The sequence below is a fragment of the Caretta caretta genome, chromosome 14 (genome assembly GCF_965140235.1).
Source record: "Caretta caretta isolate rCarCar2 chromosome 14, rCarCar1.hap1, whole genome shotgun sequence".
Lineage (NCBI taxonomy): Eukaryota > Metazoa > Chordata > Testudines > Cheloniidae > Caretta > Caretta caretta.
In genome coordinates this window covers 170,375-187,541 of record NC_134219.1, presented here as the reverse complement: position 1 = coordinate 187,541, position 17,167 = coordinate 170,375, and the positions used below count along the sequence as shown (strand labels likewise).

Below are 17,167 nucleotides of genomic sequence, written 5' to 3'. Positions count from 1 at the left end.
AGTCCAGTAGCTGCTGAATCCTCAAATCGCGGGAGCCAGAGATGCAGAGACCCAGGCAGATACCCAGAGGCCTACAGACGCCCAAGGGAGGTTGGAGCCATCGGAAGCTACACACACCGAGGAACCCGGAGACCCCAGAGATGCCCAGACAACTGCTTCGAGAGACAGGGTAGGAAATGGCCCAGGGGAGGACAAGCCATTGGGCCAAGTGACGGCAGTGTGTTTTGATCAGATCCCCACTGACTCAGTGGCAAATACTCTCACCACTGACAGGACCCTGGGCTAGGACCCGGTGGAGCAGGGGGACCTGAGTTCCAGCAGCCACCTACCCCTAGGTGTCAGCCCACTTCTCTCTTTTGGGGCTGGGTGGTCTGATGGCCAATGGGGAGGGCAACTATATTGACTCTAGTTATTAGGCCATGCAGCCCGGTGGGAGAGGGCAACTATAGTGACTCTGGCCATTGGGCCACACAACCCTAAGGGAGAGGACAGCCATACTGACTTTGGTCTCTAGGTCGCACCACCCCAAGGCTAAGGGTGGATGGGTGGATTCAGCCTTGGGGCTATACCGACCCTGACCCAAGAGGGACATGCTTGCCCCACAACAATAAGCTAAATAGATGGAGCTTCTAAAGTCTGTCAGTGAAAGGTAGCTTTCCAGATCTTAACTCATTCTGGTGGATCTCTAATGAACCCCCTCAAATTTTCCGACATCCTTATTAAAGCACAATATTGCAGTAATGGTCTCATCAATATCATAAACAGAGGAAATATCACCTCTTTGGTCCTATTCGATATTCCTCTGATTATGCATCAAAGGATTACATAAAACCGTTAGCCATAGCATCACACTGGGGACTCATGTTCAGCTGGTCATTCACCAGAATCCCCAAGTGCTCTTCAGAGTCACTGCTCTCCAGGATACAGTTCCCCATGCTGTAACTATGACCTACATTCTTTGCTTCTACATGTATGACCTTGAATCTAGCTAAAATGCATGTTTTTTGTTTGTGCCCAACTTACAAACTGATTCAGGTGACTCCAAATAAGTTAGCTGTCCTCACCGTTATTTACCACTCCACCCATTTTTCTATCATCTGCAAACATAACAGCAATTGTTTTAGATTTTCTTCAGGTGGTTTTTGGATATTTCTGTTGTTTGTTCCTCATCCACCTCCTTTTTCTGATTTGGTGGTCTATAGTAGACCCCTATCATGATGTTGTGACGTTCCCCTGGTGTTATCCGGACTGGTGATCTGCTAGGTCACTCCAATCCTCGACTCTGGGAACCAGCCTTACCTTGCTCTGCTGTGAGAACCCCCATTTCTGGACTGTTCACACACAGCCTCTAGCATGTAAACTGCTTGGATTGTGCAACCGAATGATATTAGCCAATATCTCCAGTCCCAGGCACAAATCTAGGAACCTCCATCTTGCAGTGTCCAGTTATGCCCACTGGAGCAAGCTTATATGAGTTCGTCAATTTAACAAAGAAATTGATATGTACCAGGCTTGTTATCCCAAGGGGAGTCTCTGACATGCTTCAAACCAAACACACTGCTTTAGGGAGAATAAACAAATTTATTAACTGCAAAAGATAGATTTTAAGTGATTATAAGTCAAAGCACAAGTCAGATTTGGTCAAATGAAATCAAAGCAAAACACATTCTAAGCTGATACTAACACTTTCAGTGCCCTTACAAACTTAGATGCTTCTCACCACAGGCTGGCTGGTTGCCCTTTAGCCAGGCTCTCCTCTTTGATCAGCACTTCAGTCACTTGGTGGTGGTGTCTTTAGATGTAGGTGGGAGAGAGAGAGAGCATGGCCAACGTCTCTCCCTTTTATCATGCTTTTTCTTCCCTCTGGGCTGTGGAATCCCCATCATTGGAAATTTTTAAAGACACAGTGGTCAAACACCTGTCAGGGATGGTGTAGGTATACTTGGTCCTGTCTCAGCACAGTGGGCTTCACTTGATGACTTCTCAAGGTCCCTTTCAGCCATACATTTCTATGATTGTATTATTTCGCAGCAAAAAATACAGAGTATCATTAATTGAATTATGAAGGGAGCTTAGCTCTGTCTTTTTTTTTGCCAAAAGATATCATGTTGATGAGAAATCAGCAGTACACGGTAATTTAATTTTAACTATAATTAATCATGTATAAATTTATGCATATATGTCTGGAGATCATCTTTATAATGGTTTTTCAGAAAAGAAAAACTTTTTTGCTGTGAGTTCCCCCTACAGCAAACATTTCTCTAACATTCTCCTGCAATGTTACCTGCTGGTAGGGACATCCTTATGCACAGGTGACTGAAGATCAGGCTATGAAAAAACAGAGATACTATTTGTCTCCCCGCCCACACAGACACACCAAAAAAAGAGTCAAGGTGATAATACAGAAGATTGGCAGCAGCAGGCTTCCTGGCTCAACCTCTGCGGGCAGCAGGATCTATAATATATCACTAAACTAGTGAGAAACTTAAATCATTTTTGTTAAGCTTAAAACTGTTACCTCAAAGTATTAAAAATAAGTACATTCCTACATGTAACAGTGTCTCCTTCTCCATCTCTTCCACCCAGCAAACAAGTCTGTTGCTAGTTAAGTGAGGGTCTCGCTCAGTGTGCATTTTTCTCTCCCTTTTAATTACAGAAAACAACTCTGTGTTATAGCTAAGGGTACGATTTGGTCACGGAGGTCGCGGAAGTCACAGAATCTGTGACTTCAGCAAACCTCCATGACTTCAGCCCATGGCAGCTGGGAGCTGCAGGCTACTCTCACCTCCCCTGGTGGCCGGGAACTTCAGGGTACCCCTGCCACCTGGAATGGGAGGGTCCCCCACAGCTCCCCAGCAGCCATGGGTTTGGGGGTCCCCCACAGCTCCCCAGCTGGCACGGGCGGTGGGGGATCCCAGGCAGATCTTCAGCTGGCAGCAGCAGGGGAATCCTTCCCCAGTCCCCAGTCCCCATGGGTGCCAGGGACCCCCGGAGCTCCCTAGTCCCCACAGACAGTGGGGGGAATCCCCTGGAGCTCCCCAGCCACTTCGGGCGGTGGTGGGGAATCGACCTGTAGCTCCCCAGGCTCCATGGGTGCTGGGGACCCCCGGAGCTCCTCAGCCACCACGGATGTGGGGGAAATCCCCCAGAACTCTCCAGTCCCCGCAGGCAACCCCCGCAGCTCCCAGCCACAGCAGGGCAGGGTGCTGGACCCTCCTCCCTCCCGCTATTTGTCATGGACATTTTTAGTAAAAGTCAGGGACAGGTCACGGCTTCTGTGAATTTTTGTTAATTACCCGTAACCTGTCCGTGACTTTTACTAAAAATGTCCATGACAAAATCGTAGCCTTAGTTATAGCAAAGCCAAGTTATTTGCTCTAGTGTTCCTTACATAATCTACTGAAAAACAGTTTTGAATGGCTCATCCTTCTTCCCCATTACTTAAGCAACATGAAGAGCATAGGTCCCCCCTTCTTTAACCCATTAAATCAAACTCCAATATTGAGTCATTACTGTCTTTTTATTTCATTTAACTTGCCAATATCCAACTGCAGGCTGTTGGTCCAAGATTATAGGTACAATTTATCCCTATAGAAAGTATCTAAAAATGCAACAATTCTATAAAAAGCTATAAACCAGCTATCCAGTTATAGGCATCTTTCCAAGACCAATTGTGGGACTGTATGACAGACTGCTGGAAACCAAAAGCTGAGCCAGCATTCTGATCACTTAAACACCAATTTATTCCTCCAAACTCCAGGGTGGACCTGACTGTGCCTAATTAACAGATTAAAATGGACTGAGGAGGACTAAAGAGCTAATTAGCCCATTACCACAAAGGGTAGAAGGTGGCACAAGAAGGAAGTGATGAAGAGAGAGGCAAGCTAATGGAGCCAGAACCAAGAAGGATCTCTGGGTGAACAGCTTTCTTCCCTCGCCTGGGCAAAGGGCTGAGGAGAAACCTGATGCTGTAAATTATGTGGTGTATGGACCAACAAGGTAATTGGAAAAACCATGTACATAAACTACACAGTAGTATTTAACAATGGAAGGTGTCCAAATAGTCTGTGTAGACAGAGCAGAAGAAGGGCAGGGTCTCACTCTGTCACAGACTGCTACAAACAATCTTACTCCAAGTTTATAAGCCTCAGAACATGCACAGTTGTCTATTATTACTTATTAAAATTTTCTATTAATGAAAGAAAATCACCGACTCAAGTGACATTTTTAAAGTTAGTAATAATAATCCTGACCAAACTTACTAAAGGTCACATTTTTAAGCAGAGCCAAGTCCTTGGAGGATCCTTGATCTTTTGCACTGGAAACCAAGAACCAAGTGCAGTCAGACACTACTATTTATAAGTCAAAAACATGGCAACTTGCCATTTGAACTAGCTACTTGTTCCATTTCTTCAACAAGCACTTCTCACATTCAAATCTTCCACTAAGCAAGACACATTCAGATTCACAAAAACAATAAAGACCTTCAACATCCAGCTAGATACTGTTGAGAAAAGTCAGTTATGGTGATCTAGTGTTGGAGCGATTGCATGAGTCTGTTCAAAATAGTGATGGTTTTTATAAAAAATTTCTTTTAATCTAGTTTTAAGTAAAATTTAGTTAATGATTTTGGTTCTTAAAGCATATTTTATCATTTGTACTTTTCACGTATGTTTCACGCATCAGAGAGCACTTTTAACTATTTCAACTTTTAACTATTTTAGTTATTTCTATCTTCATCAGACAAATAAACATCAGTGAATAAACTTACTGAGAGGATGCTGTGGGAAGTTTTCTTGTCTGGAGTCTCTTATTACTCTCTCATTGTCTCAATATTAGAGAAACGTTTCAAAAGAATTAGACTAATTAAAGGACTTTGATTACTGGAGGCTTCTCTCTGTCCTGTTAGGTTTTAATAAGTTAAGACCATAAGTAACTGGGTCAGGCCAATGATACATCTAGCCCAGTATTCTGTCTTCCAACAGTGGCCAATGGTGGATAGAAAGCTAGCTAGATTGTCGGGCTCAACAGTAGTGATCAACGGCTCAATGTCTAGTTGGCAGCCAGTATCAAGCGGAGTGCCCCAGAGGTCTGTGCCGGGCCCGGTTTTGTTCAACATCTTCATTAATGATCTGGATAATGGGATGGATTGCACCCTTAGCAAATTCGCCGACGACACTAAGCTGGGGGGAGAGGTAGATATGTGTAGGGGTAGGGTCCAGACTGACCTAGACAAATTGGAGGATTGGGCCAAAAGAAATCTGAGGTTCAAAAAGGACAAATGCAGAGTCCTGCACTTAGGATGGAAGAATCCCATGCGCTGCTACAGGCTGGGGACCGAATGGCTAAGCAGCAGCTCTGCAGAAAAGGACCTGGGGATTACAATGGATGAGAAGCTGGATATGAGTCAACAGTGTGCCCTTGTTACCAAGAAGGCTAACGGCATATTGGGCTGCATTAGTAGGAGCACTGCCAGCAGATCGAGGTAAGTGATTATTCCCTTCTATTCGGCACTGGTGAGGCCACATCTGGAGTACCGCGTCCAGTTTTGGGCCTCCCATTACAGAAAGGATGTAGACAAATTGGAGAGAGTCCAGCGGAGGGCAACGAAAATGACTAGGGGGCTGGGGCACATGACTTATGAGGAGAGACTGAGGGAACGAGGATTATTTAGCCTGCAGAAGAGAAGAGTGAGGGGGGACTTGATAGCAGCCTTCAACTACCTGAAGGGGGATTCCAAAGAGGATGGAGTTAGGATGTTCTCTGTGGTGGCAGATGACAGTACAAGGAGCAATGGTCTCAAGTTGCAGTGCAGGAGGTTTAGGTTGGATATTAGGAAAAGCTATTTCACTAGGAGGGTGGTGAAGCACTGGAATGGGTTACCTAGGGAGTGGTGGAATCTCCATTCTTAGAGGTTTTTAAGGCCCAGCTTGACAAAGCCTTGGCGGGGATGATTTAGTTGGTGTTGGTCCTGCTTTGAGCAGGGGGTTGGACTAGATGACCTCCTGAGGTCTCTTCCAACCCTAATCTTCTATGATTCTATGAAAAGCCTTCCCTCTATCAACTCTGAAATCCACCTCTATGCCAACCTCCCTCCCACATCTTGCAGCTTTTGTCTTAGAGATATGGTGCACCATTTGAGAGCAACGCTGGGGCTCCTCTAACTTAATGCCAGAGGTTTGGAAGTTCTCCACTAGAGAGTGAATACAGATGCTGTAAAGGTGACTTAAAGCTACCTTTGCAGACCCCAACTCTGTTCTTGTGCTAAGCATAGCTCAGCCAGAATGGAGCTTTTAATATGTTAAAATTTGTACATACCTTCCTTTTTAATGTGTTAAAGAAACTACTGCTTTATCAGATCCACAGACACTTATTTGGGAGGCTGAATGTCTACTTTTCCAAGATAGTAATGTACTATAATGAAAAATCTCTCTTACCTGTGCAGCCGCTCCATCTCTAACTGATGTTCTTTAAGTTTTTGTTGATATTGGTACTGCAGAGCCTCTTGTTTCCGGGTTTCCTTGACAAGTGTTTGTTGCAGCTTATCCAGCTGTATCCTAAGATCACTAACTTCTGCCTGTTTAGCATTTTCAGCCATTTTCAAATGAGTAAACATGGCATCATAGCGCTCCAGCTCTCTGTCTCTCTCTTCCAGAACTCTCAGATTATAGGTGAAATCTTCTTTTAACCTGTTGAATTTTTTATGCATTTCTTGGAGCTTCTTTCTGGTATCCTGCAACATTGTCTTCTGAAAACAGAGTTGGCAAGCTTGTAGCTTTTCCCATTCTTGTTCTTTCCTCACAAAAAGTTCATTTAGTTCTTTCTTCATTTGTAACATTGTTGAGCCTAAGATAGAAGAAAGTTACTGATTGGAGCCTGATGAGTGACAAATGTCTCCTCTCCAAGCATTCGCTTCTCCACACTCCATCTATTGTACTGCATAATTAGTTACATGTCTTATGGACTTAAAGTAGACTTTAACTTTTTCTGAAATAGCAGATATTGGTCAGGCTAAGAGCAGGAAGCTATTTATCTTACATGACCCCCCCCCCACCACAATCTTTTAACTGTATTTATCCTCATAACACTTCAGTGAGATAGGTAAGTACTATTATCACCTATCAAGCAGACGGAAAACTGAGGCACAGGAGACTCAGAGACTTGCCCAATGGCACACGGGGAGCCTGTAATGAAGCAGGAAATTTAACTGAAGCGTCCTGAATCCCAGGATAGCACTCAAACCACTGGACCATTCTTCGTGTCTGGGTTCCACTTCATCCCTTCACCAATCTATTCTTTTCCTCCATTTTCTGTATGTTAACTGGGATTTCAAAAGTCCATTGGGATGAGAATAGTCCACAAGATACCAAAATCACTGGCTAGAAACTTAGGGGGAAGGTGTTTAAATTTAAATTCAGATTATGGGTGTCCAGCATTTTCCCACAAACTCCGTTAAATTTCCCGTGAAGGACAATTATGCAGGTGAGGGCCATGTTGCACAGGTGCAATACCTCTATACAGAGATTCTTTTCACAATGCCACACATCCCATCTTATCCATTTTTGCTTTTAAACTTCTTGGCCATGTCTACAGTAGGAAAAAAAGATGTATTTTTAACATTAGTTAACTAACATGTTAAATTCCTACAGGTGTGTCTGTAACAACCTGGTCCAGTCTCCTTCTGAATGGACACATGTCTCTTGTGAGTGGACCCAACTGTTCAATCCCATGTGCTCCTAAACCACCACGTCTAGACAGAACCTAGTCACAATTCCTAGCTCTGGGTCTGTAAGGCATACTTCCAGGCCCAGACCCCTGGTCTGAGCCCTTCTTTGGGATATGGGATTCCACTGTTCAGAGGTCCCCAGGACCCAGAACCAGTGCCTCAGCCCTCCTAAGCCCCCCACATGATACCTCAGAGTTCCACGGTGGTTCTGAACACTTTGGGCTTCTAGTTTAACCCCTTCAGGGACAACGTGGTACGAAGGCAAGGAACACAAACTTAGCAAAGGAATTTCTTATCCACAGTCACTCTACTCTTAAAAAGCACTAGAGAGTTACAGTTACACTATAGTTTGATTTCTCTCCTCCTGCAAATCTGTCAGTATCTAGTATATGAGATCTAGTCAGTATCTTTCTCTTCTGCCTTCCTTTTCTCTTTCCAGCCTGGTCTTCTGGCATGTGGTACTAAATGATCTCCACTTCTCTAAGAGCACCCCCTCTTATATACAATCTCACTCCCACTAGCCATGTGCCCAGACTGAGGCTTGGTCTACACCTAAAACTTAGGTCAACCTAGCTATGTGGCTCAGTGGTGTCAAAAATTCAGACCCAAGAAACATAGTTAACCCAATCTATGCCACAGTATAGACACCATTAGGTCGATAGAAGAATTCTTCCATCAACTTAGCTACCGCGTCTCAAAGGGGTAGATTTTCCATCCCTTTCCATCCCTGTAGAAAGCATCCACACTACAGTGCTACAGCAGCCTGGCTGCAGCACTGCCACTGTTGTGCTTGTAGTGTAGACCAGTGGTCTCCAAATTTTTTTGATCACGCACCCCTATCAGTAAAAAAATGTTGAGCACGCACCCCCAAAATATGTATATTTATTTATGTATAAATTATATACATGTGCTACTGTACTAATACATTGTGTAAATTATAAAACATACACAAAAATAGAAATTAAAAAGGATGAGATAAAGATGAAATAAACAATATTTTTAAAATAATTTATTTTATTTATTAACGGTACAAAAAACCTTTTTGCTCTCACTAAAAAAAATTAATAATAATATTTTTAGTGAGAGCAATGCGGAAGAATTATGGTACTTCTTGTGTCTTGCTTACAACACTCCTGCTAATACATTCCAGAATGATGTTTGCATTTTTTGCAACTGCATTACACTGTTGACTCATATTTAGCTTGTAATCCACTATGACCCCCAGATCCCTTTCTGCAGTACTCCTTCCTCAGCAGTCATTTCCTATTTTGTATGTGTGCAACTGATTAATCCACTTAGGAAGGAATGCTTTGCATTTGTTCTTATTGAACTTCATCCTATTTTCTTCAGACAATTTCTCCAGTTTGTCCAGATGATTCTGAATTTTAATCTTATCCTCCAAAACACTTGCAACCCCTTCCCGCTTAGTATCGTCTGCAAATTTCATAGTGTACTCTATGCCTTTATCTAAAACACTGATGAAGATATTGAACAGAACTGGACCCAAAACTGATCTGTATGGGACACCACTCAAAATGCCCTTCCAGCTTGACTCTGAATCATTGATAACTACTCTGGGCAGGGCCATCCCTAACCATATGCAAAGTATGCAGCTGCGTAGGGCACCAGGAAACCAAATTTATAAAATGCATGGGGAATGTCCACATTAGCCTTTGCAAACATGTTAAGTACCTTGATTTAACTGGCAATTTATTGACTTGGGGAGAGGGTAAAAAGTACAGTGGAAAAACAAAAGGCAGTTCTGGTTGACCACATAACACATGTTAGAACTATAATTTATGTCCACATTAGAACTGAAACATATGTTAAAAATACACCTTTTTTTTAGTAAAGATAAGGCCCTTGCGTTGATGTATAGAGGCAACAGTATTTTCTATTTCTAACAGTGCCCATTTTAAGATCTTCTTTTTCATTAACCTGTTACTTAATGGGACTGAGACAAGGTGGGTGAAATAATATCTTTTATTGGACCAACTTCTGTTGGTGGAAGACACAGAGACAAGCTTTTGAGCAACACAGAGCTCTTCTTCTTTATTGGACTGTTCTTCCTTATCCTTCTCCCATAAAATGTCAATTATAGTTTATGTTCCTAATACTTTTGGTCTTTGTGGCAGTTTTCACTGTCTGACTGTCTGACCTAGGGACTCATCAGCACCTGCTCAGTAATGACAATTTTCGGAGGAAGCTCTGTTTTTCTCTGATAAATCACATTGTGACCATTGTTAGAGGAATCAGTGGTCTGGATGGGTTTTAAAATTTGCTGTGGCTCAGTTTTGCCACTGTCATTGCTGTTTCCATTACTGAAAGAAAAATTAAATGGAATACTCTCTTCAACTTAAATTTGATGGTTGTGTATATATGGAGAAGGTGTTCACAATACTATAATATCTCTCTTTTTACTTTAGTAGGTAGAGATGGATACTTCCTACCAAAAGCAATATTACTGGGCATTTATGAGCAATGTTTCTTTTGTGCTACTTGTACCTATCAGACAACATTACAGAAAGGTCTGTTCCTTTTATATCTCCCTCTTACTCCTTTTAGCTGCTGCTGCTACTCCAAATGCATTTGGCTGTTAACACAGCCACAAATGTTAAGTAAAATATTTCTAATGCAAAGGAACAAATGCCAAGTTTATACATAGAAGGTAACAATATTATCATTAGTTCAAAATCCATTAGTGGGCTGAACCATCTCAAAATATTTCAGACTTCACTGAACTGTTAAACAAAAGAGGCTTTTGTGCCAGCCCATAAACAAAGTGGTATCAAAACAGTTTCATAAGTGCTTTTAAAATAAAACCTCACACATGCTTCATTGGCTAAACTTGGCCATACAATCTTTAGACAAGACCTTTGTAACAGTCAGAAGGGAGCAAAAATTAAATCTTCCATCTTACTGCCACTCTATCACGTCCCTTAAGTATCTATCAAACTGAAGTCACAATTTTTCAAAAGAAGGTTGAACAGCATGAAACTTAGAGTAAATCAATCTCTACTTTTATAGGATCTTCCATTTTACATTTAGAAAAAGTGTTAAATCTCACTCACACAAAATATTAACTGAAAATAGTAATTAACAGAAAAAATTGTCATTTCTTTTTGGGTTTGTTCTATTCCCTCAGTATTTCCTTGGTTTTGATGGGGGTGAGGAAAGCTTAAAAATACAGCACCTAATAATGGGAAGAAAGCATTTGCTTCTGAGAGCAGCAGTATTCACAATATGGAGTTACTAAAACTAGGACAGGTATTTATACAGTGTTGTGAAAACTGCTGCATTCTTTTATACAGCAGCTGGAACAACATCCTGGATGTCTCACAATCAAGCTTCAGTTCAGAGTACAGTGAAGAGACAGCCCGGGTGGCACCAAAAATTACTTCGTAATGGTCATGGATATAGGCAAGATTTCCATGTTCATACTGCAGGATGTATCTGCAACTTTTGATACAAGAAACAAAGTACTGCCAAACTTTCTGCATAACACAGCCAGGGTAAATCACAACATTACAATGGTCCCAATCACTTCTCTCCAGTTGAACCCAAAGAATAACGATGGGTAAGTGCTCCTCTTCCTCAAAGGCCCCATCATGAAGAATCTCACTAGGATCCATACTGAATATCTACATGAGACCACTTAGATTGTGAGATGCTCTGAGCTCAGCTGCCAACAATATGCTGATGACACTCAAATGTCTATCTCATTTGTCACCTATCCAGTGACTCCCATTACTAAAAATATTACAATGCCTATAAAAGATCAGATGGCAGCTAACTCAGACCAACCCAGACAAGACCAAGTGATACTGGCTGAAAGGGGGAAAAGCACTTTGAAGAACTAGCTAGAACTCTGCACACCTCTACCTTTCTGTCAAAGACAGACAGCCCCCTTTTGTCAGAATGGTTCAAAGCCTTGGGGTCCTGTTTGAATCATCACTAAAGCTTAGCTCACTAGGTAGCACTTGTGGCTAAAATCACCTTTTTTCATCTCCAATGCACTAGGAAACTTTACCCCTACCTCCCGGATGAGAAGCTGGCCACAGTGATCAATGCATTTGTCACCTCCCAGACAAGATTACTGTACTTCAGTGTATCTAAAGCAGAATGTGAAAACAATACAAATCTCTAGCTTGGGCATGGGTAAACTTTTTGGCCTAAGGGCCACATCTGGGTGGGGAAATTGCATTCAGGGCCATGAATGTAGGGCTGGGGCAGGGGGTTGGGGTGTGGGATGTATGAGGGGGCTCAGGGCAGGGGGTTGGGGTGCAGAAGGGGTGCAGCAGGGGGCTCACGGCAGGGGTTTGAGGTGCAGGAGGGGTGTGGCAGGGGGCTCAGTGCAGGGTGTTAGGGTGCAGGAGGGGTGTAGGGTGCTGCAGGGGGCTCAGGGCAGGGGGTTCGGGTGCAGGAGGGGTGCATGGTGTTCAAGGGGGCTCAGGGCAGGGGGTTGGGATGCAGGAGGGGTGTGGGGTGCAGCAGGGGGCTCAGGGCAGGGGGTTGGGGTGCGGGGGGCAGGGGGGGTTCGGGGTGTGGGCTCCGGCCTGGTGCCACTTACCTTGAGCGGCTCTGGGGTGGCAACAGCATACAGCGGGACTAAGGCAGGCTCCCTGCCTGCCCTGGCCCTGCACTGCACCGCTCCCAGAAGCAGCCGGCACCACATCCCTGTGGCCCCGGGGGGTGGGGGGAGGGCTCTGCGCGCTGCCCTCACCTGCGGGTACCTCCCCCAAAGCTCCCATTGGCCACGGTTCCCCGTTCCTGGCCAATGGGACCTGCGGGGGGCGGTGCCTGCAGGCAAGGGCAGCGCGCGGAGCCCTCCTCCCCACTCCCTACCCCCCTGCCAGGGGCCACAGGGATGTGGTGCCGGCCGCTTTCAGGAGCGGCGCGGGGCCTGTGGCACCACAGGGGTGGCAATCCCGTGGGCCAGATCCAAAGCCCTGAAGGGATGTAGTTTGCCTACCCCTGCTCTAGCTGATACAAAGAGTGGCTGCCTGAGTCCTCCATTGTTTAGGCTGTCATGAGCACATCAAGACTGTACTTCAGTCCTCCACTGGTTCCCCATTCAGTTCCACTACCAGTTTAAGGGCTTTGTCCCAATCTCAAAACAGGGAGTTAAATACCAGCTACATGCATGTAAAGAATGCATTTCAATCTATGAACTGCTAAAACATATGTCTTTCTTTGGGTCAACATATACCACAAAGCCCAAAACAAAGAACATGAGAGCCAAGGATGAAGTATTCTCAGTTGAGAGGATTCAGCTATGGAACACCAGAAGAGATTATGTTAATCCAAAATCTGATCCTTTTTATGAACTACTACAAAAACTAGTAGATTACTTCAAGAAACTCCGATGCACGCTGAAGAAGACTGTCCACGCAAACTTCTCTGAGATTCTTCCTGTCCCACAAGTAAAGGAAGTCAGAAGGCAGAAGATTCTGGAAGCGAATGGCAACCTAGATAAGTACTAAAGTAAAGGTTTAGTGAAACATAGCCCCTTCCCTCAGTTGACGTTGGATCAATGTAGTTTGACTGGCCTCCAACTCAGTAGAAGGGAGAGCAGTCTCCTTGAGGACAGGCTGGCTAGAGTCGTCAGGAGGGGATTAAACTAGTATCAAATGGGGAGGGTAAAATGAGGAAAGAAATGAGCACTTAACACTAAATTGAGATCATAGAATCATAGAATATTAGGGTTGGAAGAGACCTCAGGAGATCATCTAGTCCAATCCCCTGCTCCAAGCAGGACCAACACCAACTAAGTCATCCCAGCCAGGGCTTTGTCAAGCTGGGCCTTAAAAACCTCTAAGGATGGAGATTCCACCACTCCCTAGGTAGCCCATTCCAAGTGCTTCACCACCCTCCTAGTGAAAGGCTGTTTCCTAATATCCAACGTAGACCTCCCCCACTGCAACTTGAGATCATTGCTTCTTGTTCTGTCATCTGCCACCACAGAGAACATCCTAGCTCCATCCTCTTTAGAACCCCCCTTCAGGTAATTGAAGGCTGCTATCAAATCCCCCCTCACTCTTCTCTTCTGCAGACTAAGAGATGTTGAGAACAAATTAATCAAGAAACCAAAGAACATGAAAAGAATAAATTCTTTAATAATCTATACACTAATGGTAGGAGCCTGGTTAACATATAAGAGGAATTGGAATTGCTGATCTATGAGCATAAATTCAATCTAGTTGATATTACTGAAACCTGACGGGATGATTCACACCACTGGAATGTTAAAATCAATGGTTATCAGGTATTTAGGAAGGATCAAGTGGACATAAGGAGAGGGAGAGTGGCACTCTACATCAAAAATGGCATTAGCTATTTCCAAGTCACAGATAACACAGAAAAAAATTATCTTAAATCCTTATGGATCAATGTCCTAACAGATAATGCACAAAATGGAGTACTAACTGTTCTGCTACAGACTACCAAACCATACTAGGGAACACAATGCCCTCTTTGTACCTATCTATAATGGGTAGGGGGGAAAACTATGCTAATGGAGGTCTTCAATTCGAGTGACATATGATACAGGTTTCATGCTGCCAGTACTAAAACATCCTTGGAATTTCTAAATAGTATAGATGACCATTTTCTAACTCAAAAACTGTTGCAAACAACACGGTTGAATTCTCTGTTAGACCTTGTCCTAACAGATGAAGAGGAACTGATCACAGAACTAAAAGTTAATGACAGTAGGTACAAGGCTCTCCATAACTTACAATGTTTAATCAAAATGGGATTTTTTTGCTAAAATGCATATGCTTTAGAAATTAGTTTGGGTATGTTCTATACTACACAGGAAATCAAACTAGCTGATTACAACCGTCACAAGGTTCCCTACTGGGATAGCAGGACGCACACCAATGACAGGGCACCCTGGTGGGATGACAGGGAGCAGCAGATGGGGTACGCGTGGGGTGCCGAGTGCCCCGGTTCGATGGGGAGGAGATGAGGAGGCGCGGGTGACCGAGCAACCCGGTGGGATATGGGGTGCGGAAGGGGACGACGACGCGCGCGGGTGACTGGGCGCCCCGACTCGCTGGAGGGGACGCGCGGGTGACTGGCCGCCCCGACTCGCTGGAGGGGACGCGCGGGTGACTGGCCGCCCAGGCTCGATGGAAACTCACGAGTTGCTCTCGAAGCGGCGGCGGGTCTCTGCTGAGCAGGCCCCGTCTCCATGGGAACCGTAGCTGCAGCTGGTGCTCCAGGAACAAGCCTCCCCAGGGAACGCGGGCCCCAACCCCAGCGGACCGGCCGTGGGATCCGCTTCAGACCCCTTCCCTCGCGCGCTAATTGAGGCCCGCCCTTGGCCTCTGTCCGGGGTCTGGCATACTGCCAATGCTTTGAAACGCGCCTTGGGCGTTGTACCAGCTGCTGTGATGTAAATAGTGGCAGGAACCGCACCACTGTACTATCCACCCTTATCCCCAGAGATTATCACCAGCCCCCAGTCCACATACCTCTGCAGCCTCTCTCTCCTACCCACTTTCGGTAACTATCCTCATCAACCTGAGCCCCCACTAAAGCATAAACCAACACCTCCCCATTATCCCATGTCTCCATTGACCTGAGCTGTCCCCACTGGGGGAGCTGCACCCTATCACCACCCCACCAATGTACTATCCACCCTATGCAACCCTCTACCCCATAAGCCCCTCCACCAAATCCCTATCCATCCTCACCCCATCAACCCACATCCGGTCAAGCTCAGCGCATTCCAATACTTCTATCAAACAACCCCCACCAATGCCCCATTCACCTATCAACCTTGCACCAGTGCATAATCCACCAATGTCCCCATTGACAACCCATCCATCTATATCCCTCATTAACACCCATCCTCTCACATTCACCATCAACCCATGCTCCAATCAACTCCTCACATCCCCCATCAACCTCACCAACTCCCTAGCTACCCGTTCCCCTCACCAACCTGTGCCCCAACAATTCCACACCAAGGCTTTATCCATTCATATCTCTCATCAACCCCCAGAATCTATCAATCCTTTACCTACGTCCCATTTTCTTATTCACCTACATCACCTAAGCCCCCATGAACATGCTCTGCCATAGGAATTTCATACAATTTCCTTCATTTTCTTGAACCATGTGGCCATCATACCTCCCATTTTTTCAGTACTGGCTGTTCCCCCCATTATTATCCAATTTAAGCCCTTTACCTCCTACCAGCCCTCTCTCCACACACAATTAGCCAGTATCAGTCCCTTTCCCAAAAATTGCCCCAACTCTACCTTCATTAGGAAGTATTAAACATCACCATCACACCCCTGCCCTTCTTCCCCGACAAACAGATGTCAGCCCTGTTCTCTTAGCTCCTCCCCTCTTATGCAGTATCATCCCCTTTACCTACATTTTCCACAAATTCTCCCTCCCCCTTGGCAGGTATCAGCCCCTCCACTCTATCACTGGTTCCCAAACTGTTTAGTAAGGCAATGCACCAACTGCATGTTGTCTTTTTTTGTGACCTAACCAGGGTTCAGATTTGTGGGTGGAGGCCAATAGGCCAGGATTCTTCTCCTCCTTCACCACTGAGAGGGCACAAACCACTCACAGCAGCACCCTTCATCCCAGCACCATAACCCTAATCCCAGCCTGGTGCAGAGGGGAAGACCAGTGGGGGCAGGGTAGGGGTTGGAGTGTAAGCCTGCTTCACATTCACCCCACAGTGGCAGCTCCTGTCCTGCAGGGCTGGGCCCAGCTCCCCATTCTGGGAGTTTCGACCTGGCACAAGTGGTCACACTGCCACTCAGGTTTAGCCCAGTCACCCCTCTATCATGACAGTCATGACCCACTGTTTGGGAAACCACTCTATATTACAGGTTTCAGAGTAACAGCCTTGTTAGTCTGTATTTGCAAAAAGAAAAGGAGTACTTGTGGCACTTTAGAGACTAACCAATTTATTTGAGCATTTATTTGCATCCAATGAAGTGAGCTGTAGCTCACAAAAGCTTATGCTCAAATAAATTGGTTAGTCTCTAAGGTGCCACAAGTACTCTATATTACATGAGCATACATGTCCCTCTCCTAATATTATTCCTTTTATACCCCCATCCCGCAATCTAGTATCAGCCCCTTCCTCAATTCTACTGCTTTCTCCCCCTTACACACATACACTAGCTCAGTGGTCTCAAGCAGGGGTGCACATACCCCTGGGGGTACACAGAGGTCTTCCGGGAGTACTCAACTCATCTAGAACAGGGTTTCTCAATCTGGAGGTTGCAACCCACAGGAAGGTCATGGGACAGGTTGGGGGGGGGGGGGTCACAAGTGCAGGGCCAGCGTTAGGGGTAGCAAGCAGGGCAATTGCCCGGGGCCTCGCACAGCTAAGTTACATGCTTCAGCTCCAGGCGGCGAGGGTTCTGGCTTCAGACAAGGCTCACAAGTGAAAAACAAGCTCAAGAA

At 45.1% G+C, this 17,167-nt stretch overlaps 1 protein-coding gene across 5 annotated transcripts in view; it reads right to left on the bottom strand.

Moving 5' to 3' along the window:
• CCDC57 (coiled-coil domain containing 57) overlaps positions 1 to 14,975 on the bottom strand; it is a 150,787-nt gene extending 135,812 nt beyond the window's left edge. For all 5 annotated transcript variants that reach the window (XM_075119133.1, XM_075119130.1, XM_048817784.2 and 2 more), the window contains exons 1-2: positions 14,872 to 14,975; positions 6,438 to 6,846 (exon numbers count right to left, since the gene is read on the bottom strand). In XM_075119133.1, coding sequence (XP_074975234.1) covers positions 6,438 to 6,846; positions 14,872 to 14,923 — 461 coding nt within the window. In that variant the 5' untranslated portion in view covers positions 14,924 to 14,975. The remainder of the gene's footprint in view (positions 1 to 6,437; positions 6,847 to 14,871) is intronic.
• Positions 14,976 to 17,167: the final 2,192 nt, after the last annotated feature.